We start from the raw sequence: 14,139 nt of genomic DNA, 5'->3' as shown, positions 1-14,139 counted from the left end.
AACCTACTTGCGATAAACAGATTAACAGAAACAGATATGAGAAACAAGTCAGAGTCCTTCTAGAAGCAGGTCTCTTATGCAGCCATCTTTTAAATCCATGTGTTTTAAAGCTATTTTGAACCTTAGCTTTGTCCCAGTGTAGTGCATGAATACATGCTTGCATAGGATTAACAGCTCAGTCCCACCAGAGCAACACAGCTGCAGCTTTGCTGTGCACATACATCACTGCAGCATCAGAGGTTTGCTTCTCAGCTGTTTTTGGGGACACGAGCAGGGCAGCAGATTCCTATTCAGCCTCCTCTGGGCCCATGTTGTCTTCTTAAACAGTGTCTCTGAATAATGTCAGATATCATCTTGGTCTTTGTCTGCCTTTGAGTAGTTCCTCTTCAGAGATGATGGATTAGCTTAAGCACCACGTGTTTTGACAGATTTGTGGAACTAAGAGTAAAAAACACTGATGTTGTTATTCTAGGGCTTAATCTTATAATAAATCCTTCCAATTTGCATTTTTGCCCAGACAAAGTATATGAACGGTTATATGGGAACCCCAAAAACAAATTGCGTACATAAACCTGTAGAGCTGAGCTAACCCAGTATGGTTTTGTCATTTGATGGCCCTTGACAGAAGAGCACAGAAGCTGATTTTTAGCAGTGCTGCGTAATATTAATTTGCCGCCTCAATTTTTAATTTCCACCCGTCTCACTTGCTTTACTCAGGTGTCCATCAGCAGCGTTTAAACCCGGAGTCTCTGCTGCTGGAGGCTGTGAAGCAAGTCAAAGTTAGCGACCTGGAAGATGACATCCTGGAGCTGCCAGAGGACGACCCTGTTGCTGCCAACAACCAGTCAGTCACCAAATAATGACTGTCGATCAACAGAACATATTCACGTGTAGATGTGCTGAGTTATTGAAAGGCTTTCTAAGCAACATCCCACTCTGGTTCCTGCAGGGTTGAAGCAGATGAGGCGGGCCAGAAGGAGAAGCTGGTGTTGTGGGAGGATTGTGAGCTGGTGACGATAGTGGACGTGGTTCCCGGCCGCCTGGAACTCACCACACAGCACATCTACTTCTATGATAGCAGCCAGGAGAAGGAGGAAGGTGAGGAAGCACAGAGAGAGAGAGAGAGGTGGAGGCCAAAAAGAGAGAAAGACAGAACAGACTTAATGCTCGATGTGTCATTTTTTCCCCCCAAAGGAGTGGGTCATGACTTCAAATGGCCTCTGTCGCAAATCCGAGAGGTCCACCTTAGACGTTATAACCTGCGGCGCTCAGCTCTGGAAATCTTCCTAATTGACCAAACCAACTATTTCCTCAACTTTAAAAAAGAGGTGCTGGCACACAAGTGTCATTTTCTATGAGCAGCAAGTAAATTAGTGAAAGAAAAAAGTAGGATACTAACACTGTGTTTTTATTACAGGCCAGAAACAAAGTCTACAGCCGCATGTTACTGCTGCGATCCCTCAACCTATATGAAACCCGCTCTCCTCAGGAGCTCCTCAAAGCCTCCGGTCTCACACAGGTCAGGACTCAGTAACAGTATCAGCCTTCTTACACAAACTCTGCAGCTTCTAAAAGACCAAAGCCCAACAGTGTCTTTTACCACTGAGGAAAAAATCATTGAAATATTAAGCTCTGTCTGCAGAGAACAAAGGGTTCTTGGGCAACATTGAGTAGAATGAGCTCACAGGATTTGTGTCTTGGTTTGGTCACAGAAATGGGTGAACCGAGAGATTTCCAACTTTGACTACTTGATGCAGCTCAACACGATTGCCGGCAGAACGTACAATAACCTGGCTCAGTACCCGGTGGTACGTTCATCACTCAGTACAATACTGTACAGCTGTGAAACCCATAAGCCTGCTTTCTTGGTTCATTTCATTTCCATTCTGACTGAATCATTTGTGGCCGTTTGTTCAGTTTCCCTGGATTCTAGCGGACTACACCTCAGAGGAGCTGGACCTTTCTGATCCTCGGGTATTCAGGGACCTGTCAAAACCAGTCGCTGTGCTTAATGAACGCAACGCAAAGGCGGTTAGAGAAAAGTACGTTTCACTCTCGTACTGAATTAACATCCAAATGTTCTGACGAGCATCTTGATCATTGAGAGCATTAACTAACACATTAAACGTGTCCGTCAGGTATGAAAGTTTTGAAGACCCAACGGGAACCATAGACAGGTTCCATTATGGCACCCACTACTCTAACGCTGCCGGCGTGATGCACTACATGATCAGGGTGGAGCCTTTCACATCGCTGCACATCCAGCTACAGAGTGGACGGTAAATGTCTCATTATACATGATTTATTTTCCCATCCTCTTTCCTCTTGTTTATGTGCATCTATCTGTATGGCTGTAGACTCTAATCATAGCATGAAAGCCTGCAGAGCTTAATCTGTACCACCCTGACTGTATCAGGTTCGACTGTGCAGACCGTCAGTTCCACTCCATCCCAGCCACATGGCAGACCCTCATGGACAACCCCAACGACGTGAAGGAGCTCATCCCTGAGTTCTTCTACTTCCCAGAGTTCTTAGAAAACCAAAATGGTGAGATTTCACTTTTTGGTGTATGTATGCAGAAGTCTTTTCAGATATTACAGCTACCACCAGTTTAAATGTAGTCCTTTTTGTGCTCTGTGTGGCTGTCATAGACAAATACGATTAGATCCTCATGCTTTGTTCTCGTTGTCCTTGCAGGATTTGATCTGGGTCGCCTGCAGATCTCCAAGGAAAGAGTAAATGATGTTGTTCTGCCCAAATGGGCCAAGTCCCCTGAAGACTTCATCTACAAGCACCGCAAAGCTCTGGTGAGATGCAGTTTTGCTGCCACTGCTGTGTGATGTCACTCCGTAGGGATCATTCCCACAGCAGAGACTCTCACAGTGCAAGTCTGGATGCATCGCAGACTGACTGTTTCTAGACAATAGTTGAGTTAGCTGACATATCGGGATGCTTCTTAAAGCTGCTTTAAATAGATCGTATATATTTAAACAGATGGTGATAATGCACCTAGAAGCACAACATTTTAAATCTAACACAACTATCAGTCATTTGAAAGCATGCAGAAGGAAGGCAGTAATAGTCAAATAGTTCCAGGTAAAAATCAAACATATGTTTCTTGTATAAGAAAGAAATGATGCAGTACTCGATTACCTGTGACTAAAACCTGTAACTGCAGATGGACACTATCTGCTTTGGAGTGTTTGGGTTGTAATCGCATTTTTTCTGTTACAGGAATCAGAGTATGTGTCAGCCCACCTCCACGAGTGGATTGATCTGATCTTTGGTTATAAACAGAGGGGCCCTGCAGCGGTGGAAGCCCTCAACGTCTTCTACTACTGCACATATGAGGGTAACGAATCCACAGCAGCCGTCAGGCTGTCACATCTCACCGTGACTGTTGTGTTTATAAGTGCAGTAATTTATTAGTATTAAGAGGATGGTCTGGGTTTGCAGGGGCGGTGGACTTGGATGCCATCACTGATGAAAAGGAGCGTAAGGCTCTGGAAGGCATGATCAGCAACTTTGGTCAGACACCCTGCCAGTTACTCAAGGTGCAGACTCACTCTGGCATCTGTTAGTGAATATCTGCTGCTCTCAGTCTGATATTTGAGTTTGTGTGCGTGTGTGTTCAGGAGCCCCATCCAGTGCGCCTGTCTCAGGAGGAAGTGGAGAAAAGGAAAGCTCAGTTGGACTCGTGTCCTACCAGCATGTTTGAGCACCTCAGTGACCTCAAGTCCTTCTTTGTTGAGGTATTAGCTCAAATAAAATAAAATACTGCAGTTTCTTTCCTCACATGTCAGATGCTGTGAGCTCAAATTTGACCAAACGTATTACTGTGTTTTTATGAAGGGCATCAGTGACAATGTGCCGCTGGTTAAGGTTGTGGTCCCAAAGAATCAGTCACATTCCTTCATCACCCAGGGGAGCCCAGACACCATGGTGAGCCATGATTTTGTACTTGGCTTTTCTGGTTTTAGAAAAGAATCAAGGAAAGGTGAAGAGGAATGACTGATCAGTGGCAGTGATGCCTTTGTGGTGTTCATGCTGTCTGCAGGTAACGGTGAGTCAGAACTGCTTGGTGGGGACCCATGGGTGGCTGCCTTATAACAAGAACATCTCCAACTACTTCACCTTCATTAAGGACCCCACAGTTTCTAACACCAAGTAAGGACACTGCACCATCATCATATGCATATCATATCATCAAAAGTCAGCATGTTTGTTTATACTATGAAGCACTTTTACTGGGTTTGACTCTGGTGCTCAATTCATTTAGAATGGATTTGCATGTCCTGCAAGGCAGTGGGCATGGTGGGCACTGTGCAGTTATCCATGGATCAGCAGGGTGTATAATAATGATAATAATAATGATAATAATAATAATAATAGAGTTTATTTGTGTATACTTTTCAAAACCAGCATTTCAAAGTACTTCCCAGAAACAACGAATAAAAGAACAAACTAGGAGGACAAGTTCATGTGTAATAGTACGACCCATAACCTAACTATAAGAGAAACAAGCAAATTTATTTTATGTAATATAAATTATTGTATATATTTTATAATCTAATACTTTTAGCCCAGTTTCATCAGCTTGTACAGGACTCTTAAGTATAATAACAAACAACTAAATGTTGGTAATATAACATGAAATACATATTTTAATAGAATGTAACATCTGCATTTTTCTTTACCTGTAATTGGTGAAACACCATGCAACAGCAGGCAGTGAGCAAATCAAGTAACGCCCTTTATATCTAGATGGATGGATATTCTGCCTGTAGTGTGATCTCTGTGTTCTTGTCATCATCTCCTCACAGAACCCAGCGCTTCCTTTCAGGACCCTTCGCCCCCGGTGTGGAGGTAACCGCTGGATTGTTTGTGGTCTCCCATGATGGAAAGTTGCTCTTCAGTGGTGGGCACTGGGACAACAGCCTGCGGGTCACTTCACTGGTTAAGGGAAAGACTGTAGGACAGCACATCCGGCACATGGGTAAAGAAGGAAAAGTCTTCACTCGCACCGCATTGAAAACTATGATATGACAGTCCTGCCCTCACTAGGTTAGGTTTGTAAGGTCGAGGAGCAGGCATGTGATTGGATAGCTTCTAAATTGAGAGCTTCTAAGTTGTTCTAGATAGCAAGATGGTAAAAAACCTGAAAAAGTGATTATCAACCCAAAAAGAAACAACCACTGGTCAGGTGTATTGCTGTATGTGATTTTTTTTGTTTTTTTTTTTTTTGTTTTAACCTGTGCTTTTTTTTTTCATCTCTCCTTCAGACATCGTGACCTGCTTGTCAACAGACCACTGTGGCATCCATCTGATCTCTGGCTCCAGAGACACAACCTGCATGGTGTGGCAGGTTCTGCAGCAGGTTCGCACAGAAACACACTTACAACACGTTATTACTCTGAATTGTCATTGCACAGTCATACGTTTTATAATCCTACAACAGAAATCGAGTACTTTCCCACATGGGTGGAAAAAGCAAGTCAAGCACAGTAAATAAATACCATATGTACAGAATAAAATGTACACAGTATGTGCAGAAATAAGAAAATAAAAGTGCAAAAATAAATCCTAATAAGGAGCTATTAACTAGAAACTGTTTGTGACTTCTTGTCTAAGTTGGATTTAGTTTTAATTCCAGTTTGAACCTAAGAATGAAAACAATTCCATGATTTCACTTTTTAACAGAAAATGCTGATTAAAAATCTTTTGGTTGTGGACTTGTCTTTATGCCAGGGTGGAGCTCCTGTTGGTCTCCATCCCAAACCTATTCAGGTGCTGTATGGACACACGGACGAGGTGGTGAGCGTCAGCATCAGCACAGAGCTGGACATGGCTGTATCTGGAGCACGGGTAAGTCTACACGCCTGACTGCTGCTGAGGGCCTGCAACTGCTTTTCATCTCATCCTGTTTGGTCATTTAAATTGTAATACCACCGTGAGAATGTGTGAAAAGCTATTCTAATCACATGCTGAGTCAATGAGCTGGAAAAGGGTTTAGTGCTGGAATTGTGAGTCTTTGAAGACGGGCAGACCTGAAAGGTTTGAAGCCCCCCCCAAACTAAACACATGCATTACTTTGAGCTTTGTGCTCCGTTCAACAGGACGGGACGGTGATCATCCACACTGTGCGCCGGGGTCAATACATGCGCTGCTTGCGTCCACCGTGCGACAGCTCGCTGCCGCTCTCTATCCTCCACCTGGCTGTGTCCTGGGAGGGTCACATGCTGGTTCATACCTGTCTGGAGGGCAAAGCAACACTCAAGGTGTGTGCACATTTTAAGTTTTTAGGCTAACACACAATCTAAAAGGTGGGTAGGACTCTCTGCACATCTCTACGTGTCTGTTTGTTTTGTTTTGTTATCCACAGTGACCAGATCCTTGTCTCTGACAGTCAGAGCAGGCCAAAAAGCTATAAGCTGACTCAGACCTCTACATTTAAATAAATATAAACTAATAATTACAACACAGTGCACGTGAAACGCAGAACAAGCCACCATGGAACAGACCTAATCTGACCAGCAGACACTTAAAGATCACATTGATAACTGGGCTTAGACTAGTAAGTATGCGCACAGGTGAGCAGAAGGGAGCGTGAGAAATGCAGCGTTTCAAGGGCATATGTGCTTATATGTTGGTGTATAGTCAGACTTCTTTTAGATTAAATCTGAATTCAGATATATAAACTCCTTTGATCTGCAGTTAAAGTTTTAAATGTTCTTCTGTTCCCCCCTCTTGCCAGGATAAAAACGCCCTCCACCTGTACTCTGTAAATGGGAAGCACCTCTGCAGCGAGCCTCTGATGGAGCAGGTGACAGACATGTGTGTTTCTGGGGAGTATGTAGTCATCGGCAGCGAGCAGGGATACCTGTCCATCCGTGACCTCTACAGGTAAACTTATAGAAACAATATTGGTGATTTTGAATCAACATTAGCTGTTGGTATTTGGCTCTTCCACCAGTTGTTCTGTTTTATAAAGCCTTTCATCGAAAGCTTTGAAGAGTAGAGGCCTTTGTGCTTTAACGTTTTAACTGTTTCGGAGCATAACGAGCGACACCGTCCCAAATAAAAATTGCTCGCTGGCAGCTGCGCGTCCTACATGCATGGAAAGGTTACAGATATTAACCTCGAGCTTGTTTCTCCTCCGCAGCCTGTCTCTGTGCGGAGAGCCCATGGCCATGAGGGTGCCAGTGTGCTGCGTCTCAGCCACCAAGGAGCAGAGCCATGTGCTGGTGGGACTGGAGGACGGCAAGCTGATCATCGTGGCCGTGGGCAAGCCGGCGGAGGTAAAGAACTCGCTGCGGAACTACATCGCTCAAAGCCTTGAGGGATCGCCGCTCATGGCGTCCCCCCTACTGGCCCCGCTCCGCGCTCGTTCACCAACACGCCTGCTCCACCAACGTGACCAACTGGTGTTCAGCCCCACCTCCACCTCCCACAAACCTTAGCAAGCTCTAGTGCTGTTCATCCCCTATAACACTTTTATTGCTATAGATTTAACACACACACACACACACACACACACACACACACACACACACACACACACACACACACACACACACACACACACACAAGACCTGCTGCACATATACCCCACGTTGACCTTTTAACCCACAGTCACCTGTTCTTCTCAGGGATGGCTGTCTCACACAGTCATATGGCTTCCTCACAAAACAACTACACAGGCACACAAACACATCTGAGCCACATTCCTTCAGCCACTAGAACCACAACTGTGAAATCGAAGCGACTTCTTGTGTGCACCTCATTCTGTGTTTTTGTTTCTGTTTTGTTTTTTCGAATACTCGACATCTGTGCAAAACTCCATCCGATGCTGTCTACCTGAAGTGTCATTACATTCTGTGTTTTGAGTGTGCTCTACGGACTATAACAAAAAATGCTGTGAAACAGACTAATTAACGATTCTGCAAACTCAAGCCATATTTACAGTGTAGCTACAATCGAATAATCACTAATCCTGTGCCACACTGGCTTAATATGATCATGTAAATAGTGTGTTAGCACACATGTAGGAGGTTGATCCAGACAGTCCCCCTTGGAATCACTGCGCCTTCCAGTTTTTTATCTTTTCCATTCAAATTGACTCGCACCAAAGTGACTCGAGCTTTGATTTGTTTTTCTTTGTTTGCCTCACTAGTCATTTAAGCTCCAATGAACTAATCGATCACTCATGAATCATGTTACCCCCTCACCCCCCTCCCCCTGTTTCCTTTGACTTCACGCTTTTCTTTCCCCACTCTCCCCCCCCTTCCTCCGCCTCACTTCTTCCACCTCCTCCTCCACTCTTCCCAGATGCGTTCGGGCCAGATCACACGGAAGCTGTGGGGTTCCAGCAAGAGACTGACTCAGATCTCCTCGGGGGAGACGGTGTACAACACCCAGCAAGACCACAACTGACCCGTTCCCCGCCTGTCCCCCGAGCCTTTAAACCATCCCCTTCAAGCACGTCGCACATTGTCATTTCATATCCGAGCAGATTCTTTCTCCCATCACCTCCCACGGTTTTATCAGGGGGTAGGTTTTGGGGTGCAGGAGCACCACAAAGCCTGCATGCCCACATGTGCATTTGAGTGCTCTTGCTTTAGATTGTGATCGCATGGCGCTGGCGCCGTGGTTCCAATGCAGAAGTAGCGCCAGCCTCAGCAAAACCACACCACTGCCCACTTCTCGCACACGCCACAGCTGCCCTCGTCATCAGAATCTTTACTACAGTCAGCCTCATTTAACGGTTAACTAACTGTTCTCTTGTATGTATGCAGGGATGGATGTGTGTTTGCACACAGTTTTGCTGTGTGCTATTTAAAAATATTGTTTCAAGTGGCCTTTTTGCTCCCCCACCCCCTCAGTTAGCCTTAGGTGCAGACACTCGGCCTGTGATCTGCAGGCCAGGACGATTCATGGTTGCCTCAAAGCTGCCACCACGCAGCCTTATGCAGTAAGACGGCTCTACCACTCACAAGACCAAACTGTCTGCATTTTTCTATCGTTTTTATATACCCGTGTGTGTGTGTGATCTTTTAGTGATGTTTTATTGGGAGTTTGGTTTATGTGTGTGTATGTCTGTGTGCGTGCGCATGCCCAGCAGCTTGGCATCTGTTCATATGCATGGCATTTTGGTTTTGAGATTAGACAAGAAATAGTGATGCAGAAGTCAGTCAGTTTTTTGTTTGTTTGTTTTTTCGTTTTTACATTTGGGGTGTAGCTGACGTTTTTGTTGAGAAACATCAGAAAAGGTACTTTTTGTAGTCCCCCCTCCCCTTTCCCAAGTGTAACTAACAGTTTCACCACTAGGTGGCAGTGTTTTTACCAAACATTATAATTTTAACATTGATATTAACATGATGCACCGTTTCCTCAAGAGGCATTGCCTGGTTAAACGATAAAATAATGACTCGCTTCATCACCTCGTGGGAAAATTGGTTGATATCTCGTGTAAACAAATCCATTCACATTCTGTTGGATGCTTCAGTTAATTTTTGTTGACGGGATTTTACAAAAAGTACTTTTAATGTTTTGTCATTAGCATATCATTTAAGATCTAGTTTTGTAAATAAAAATAAAAAACACTACATTCTCAATCACAACAAGCTTTGACATGAAGACTTATCACAGCAGTGCAACGAAAAACGACTAACGTCACGTTTCTCTGTGCTTCATTGAATGTTTTTAAGTTACTTGAATCTGTTTCTATCCATAAGTGAAAGTAGCAGTTTTTTTCACACATTGTCTCATGAGTGACATATTTAAAAACTATTCTAACTGTTTAGAAATGAAGGAGAAAGCAGAAATCCTTAAGGGCTTTACGAGATGTCAGTGTTATCAGCAATACAGCTCCTTCATCGCATGCCTGTCGGTGCTTCCTTTCCTCTATTTCTGTCCAGCATGCCTCGCTCAGTCAGATCCTCTATTTTCCAGTCTTCCTATGGCTAAACTGGGACTGTAAATGGACTCCCTCTCTTCCCCTTCTGAATGCCTTTAGCTCTCATCATTGCCTCAAACCCCATCTCTCTTTTATTATTTGTGCTTCTCGCTCGTTTTCCTGTTTATTTTAAAGTGACTGATTTCAGAGTTTTCCTTGTGTGGGGCCTCAAGAATGTTTGGGTCATCTGGGACAAACATGCATGTGAATGTGATTGCATTACTCTGTAATATACCGCAGTATGAAACTGCTGTGTGATTCATAATTTTACACCATACCTGAGCGAGTGAGTGTGCGAGTGAGAGTTTATTTTCCATTGCCAAATGTTTTTTTTATTCCTGTCTGATTCTGTGAACTTTTGCAGCCCTGTGGGTTTGGCACTGGGCACAGAGTCGCTCTAACGGTTATCTCTCGTTTTTTTGGTTTTTTTTCTTCTGATTTTTGTATTTTGTTTTATTTAAATGTCAGTTTGGTGGATTGCAAAGACCAATCTGTGTCCTCCTTTAAGAGATTTCTGTGAAAGGTGCACAAAATGTTCTATTAATGCAGTTTATTTTTCTTTTGTTTATTCACATTTTTCATTCAAAGACCACTGTTTGAGTTATTCCACGACTGCAACAGAGTGCCTTTTATCCCAGCGTGGTGTCCACATAGAGCTAGATTTCTCCTTCTCCTTCGTCCCAAACTTTGTTGTGAATCAAGTGAAAGCAGCATTCCACACTTTAGTTCGTCGCAGTTGCACCGGGAACCAAGAATATGGGACTTCCAAGAAAAATCAAAGTACTATTTTGTGTCTTAGCTACATTCTCTGTAACTGTCACCAAAATGGATGTGTGTATATCTGTGATTATTTATGAATACAGTATATAATGTACAGCATGATTTTTATTTTGGCGTCGTTAAAATGTACTTTTGCACTTTCCAGGTACTAAATTGTAACAGATTGTTTTAACTTTGCTCCCTAATCTGTAAAAACTGCTTTGTATAAACAAGTGGAAAATAATCATTAAAGTCTTGTCTAAATTCAAAGGACTTTTTACTCATTTCTTAGGGAATAAACTTATAGGAAGAAGAAACGCACAGATGAGTAATATGCTGTGTTTTTATTCAAGAATGCACAATCAGCTTGTGGCAGGGAACACGAAGGTATCGTAGGAAATGATACCCGCGAGCCCGTCTCACGTTGCTTCTTTGCGATTTCTCTTACGTAGGAATCATGTACGTACAGATGGACGCTCTCTTCAGATCACAGTTGGCAGTAGTCCACCGGCTGTTGTCTGCAGTGTGGATAGGAAAAGGATCATAGTAGATTAGTCCAGCAGGATAAAGATAATCCCAGTTTTTTTATTAGGTGTCTTATCAATTTTATGTGACACAGACAGTACTCTATAAAGCTTTGTTTAAAAGGTGCTTTTATGACACATGCCTCACAAAAGGAACCCTTGTCTAATATAGCACTCATGACTGAGATGAATAAGAAGATCAGGCATTTTAGTTGGCAAACTATTATTATTTTTAAGTCTCTTACAATTTGAGGCGGGAAAAGTTATAATATAGAACCACTGCCTTTCAGTGGTAGAATCCATAATTCAAACGCTGCTCAAAAAAATGAAATGAACACTCCTTAATCAAGTCAGCTAAACGTTTGGTCTGGTCAGTTCGGTAGCAGAGGGGCTTGTTAATCAGCTTCAACTGCTTGGTGTTTAACAACAACGGCAACAATGAAACAACTGCTAAAAAAGGAATGTTTTCACAGCTGGAGACCACTGATGGTTTTTTTACTATTTTTCACTAGTTTTGCATTTAGCTAGGCTCAGTGTCACTACAGCTAGAATTAGGTGAGACCCTACAGAGGTTGAACAGGCAGTCCAATTCCTCCAGGATGGCCCATCAATCACGCCATTGCCGGAAGGCTTGGTGTGTCTCCCAGCACAGTCTGAAGCATGGACGAGATTTCAGGAGACAGACAGTTACTCTAGGAGGGCTGGACAGGGCAGGAGAAGGCCATTACCCCTTAAGAAAGACTGATATCTGCTCTTTTGTGAAGGAGGAATGGCATGAGCACTGTTAGAGCTACAAAATGACCTCCAGCAGGTCACTGGTGTAAATGTCTCTGTCCAAACAATCACAAACGGACTTCATGAGGGTGGTCTAATGGCCTGACGTCCTTTAGTGGACCCCGGTCACTCCTCAGCACCATGGAGCCTGATTGATATTTGCCACAAAATTCCAGAATTGGCAGATCCGCCACTGGTGCCCTGTGTTTTTCACAGATGAAACCCTGAGCACATGTGACATATGTGAAAGCGCCTGGAGAACGTTGCTGTAACATCATTCTGAATGACAAGTTTGGTGGTGGGTCGAGAGAGGCACACAGACCACACAGACTTGGCAAAGGCACCCTGACTGCCATTACAGGTTAGGATGAAATACTTGGATCCACTGTCAGATCTATACTGGTGCATTGGGTCCTGGATTCCTCCTGGCCTGTGATGAGAGTATGCAGGCAGTTCTGCATACTCTCACTTGCCTGACCTAAATCCGACAGAACACCGTGGGGACTTTATGTTTTCATCCATTAGATGCTGCCAGGTTGTACCTAAGGCTGTCCAGGAGCTCAGTCATACCCAGCCCCCAAATGTCATCTCATTAAGAGCATTTCCCTAGCATTGTCAGGTATGCTTACAAGCCAATACAAACTACAGATTGCCGTTCTGAGGTACTGCAATTAATTACTTTGATATTTTGGTGTGGCTTTGAATTTAGCCCCCTGTAGGTTGGTAATTTTCAATTCCATGAAACGACGTGCATCCCTTCATTCCTAACACATTAACCAGTCCATATCAGTATAGATCTAATCTTATCTGATGTGTTACCAAAGTGTTGCTTTAATTTTTTTGAGCAGTGTATAAAACAGTACTGTACTTTTGCAAGCAGGCTATTAAAGCATAAAACGGCAATATCGAGGTCTAAAGTTCAATGCCATTACCTAACAACTCACACCAAATTAAGTGAGGCTGTAGCTACAACACAAAAGTGCTGTATTATGGTGGGGTCTTTATCTTACAACATAAAGAGCCTTCAAGGCAACTGTTGCTGCAATCTGGCGCTATAAAAATAAAACTGAATTGAATTTAAAGCAGAGGTGTTTCAAAGTCTGGAAAATGCTGGAATAAATTAGTAATTAGTGTGAGAGTAGCGTGGTTCTTACCTAGCTCAAACATCTCCACACAGACAGGTTTGTCAGTGTGAATGTTGGGGTGGCCTGGCATCCAGTCGCTAAAACCCCACTCTGACCCGTCCACCCATGACGCCTCTTGGTTCTGTGGAGTGCAGAATACATATGAAAGGTTAAAACAAAATGTAGTCTTAAATAACCCAATTGTTTGTAAACTGTCAATAAAAATAAAATGTTAGCATATGAGACCCTTTCTATGAAGAAAAGTATGGCTAATATGACCATATTACCACTTCACTTGTTTTAAAACATCACTTAGTCACAGGACACAACAATTGCAATACTTTAAGATAAAAGTTTGAAGGTCAATGTCTCATCAAGGTAAGAATAACACTATCAGTCCTGCTGATAAGATATCTGATGACACTCTCCTTGGCCTCCATTCATTGACACAGCTCATGACCAGACTGCTGGCATTACAGCCACTAAGAACTGGAGTAAAATTGTGGTATAAGTAAGTAGAGAACACCCTGAAAAACACACTGTTGTTTAGGCACCACATGTTTTGAGAAAACCTTATATACCTATATAGGTCGCCAATTAACATGATAAACTTGCCGTGACTGTGGCTCCCAGCCAGGTTAGCACAGGGCTCTTCTTACCACCCTTGGTCACCAGGGAAATCAGATGGGAATGCAGATCACCACTGGTTACAGAAGCAAGCTCGGCATGTGGGGCAAGAGTTCTGCATTTGGCCTGTAGATTGAGAAACATTTAATTTACATCCTTTAAATGAACAGGGGATTAGCTTTTTATATGTTTTTGGAATGGTACATAGTCTAACCTGAGCATCCTTGAAGGACAGCGGTGTAGGGTTGAACTCATAGCACTTGTTGTTGATAATCTCCCCCTGACATGCCACTTTTGCTCTTTGGATGAAGCTGTAAAAGGGCTCGGTTCCCTGTCTGAAGCCTCTTTGGAGAGGCAGAAATGGTTCGGTTCCCTG

The 14,139-nt window shown here is 43.4% G+C and overlaps 2 protein-coding genes across 5 annotated transcripts in view; one reads left to right on the top strand and one right to left on the bottom strand.

Annotated features, from left to right (window-relative positions):
* The window catches only part of nbeal1 (neurobeachin-like 1), a 58,687-nt gene extending 47,703 nt beyond the window's left edge, over positions 1–10,984 (top strand). For 2 of the 4 annotated variants that reach the window (XM_013912615.1, XM_013912613.1), the window contains 21 exons: positions 718–844; positions 950–1,098; positions 1,195–1,328; positions 1,418–1,519; positions 1,713–1,808; positions 1,918–2,042; positions 2,139–2,279; positions 2,417–2,547; positions 2,698–2,807; positions 3,235–3,352; positions 3,457–3,554; positions 3,636–3,752; positions 3,853–3,942; positions 4,058–4,167; positions 4,824–4,996; positions 5,283–5,377; positions 5,749–5,865; positions 6,117–6,278; positions 6,755–6,903; positions 7,163–7,298; positions 8,329–10,984. In XM_013912615.1, the coding sequence (XP_013768069.1) occupies positions 718–844; positions 950–1,098; positions 1,195–1,328; positions 1,418–1,519; positions 1,713–1,808; positions 1,918–2,042; positions 2,139–2,279; positions 2,417–2,547; positions 2,698–2,807; positions 3,235–3,352; positions 3,457–3,554; positions 3,636–3,752; positions 3,853–3,942; positions 4,058–4,167; positions 4,824–4,996; positions 5,283–5,377; positions 5,749–5,865; positions 6,117–6,278; positions 6,755–6,903; positions 7,163–7,298; positions 8,329–8,433 (2,585 nt within the window). In that variant the 3' untranslated portion in view covers positions 8,434–10,984. Of the gene's footprint in view, positions 1–717; positions 845–949; positions 1,099–1,194; positions 1,329–1,417; positions 1,520–1,712; positions 1,809–1,917; positions 2,043–2,138; positions 2,280–2,416; positions 2,548–2,697; positions 2,808–3,234; positions 3,353–3,456; positions 3,555–3,635; positions 3,753–3,852; positions 3,943–4,057; positions 4,168–4,823; positions 4,997–5,282; positions 5,378–5,748; positions 5,866–6,116; positions 6,279–6,754; positions 6,904–7,162 lie in introns of all 4 variants that reach the window. The other 2 variants (XM_013912614.1, XM_013912612.1) reach the window with 1 other exon arrangement.
* A 59-nt stretch (positions 10,985–11,043) lies between these two features.
* Positions 11,044–14,139, bottom strand: LOC102204992 (lectin-like; the record flags this gene model as incomplete). The annotated part of the gene is made up of 4 exons (XM_013912592.1): positions 11,044–11,232; positions 13,167–13,278; positions 13,752–13,889; positions 13,978–14,139. Coding segments are annotated over 4 exons (486 nt in total), but the record flags the coding sequence as incomplete, so codon positions are not given.

This window comes from Pundamilia nyererei, unplaced genomic scaffold, assembly GCF_000239375.1.
Source record: "Pundamilia nyererei isolate P.nyererei 1_Seehausen unplaced genomic scaffold, PunNye1.0 scaffold00094, whole genome shotgun sequence".
Taxonomy (NCBI): domain Eukaryota; kingdom Metazoa; phylum Chordata; class Actinopteri; order Cichliformes; family Cichlidae; genus Pundamilia; species Pundamilia nyererei.
Note: the sequence above shows the minus strand (reverse complement) of the source record. Positions and strands in the feature narration are given on the sequence as shown.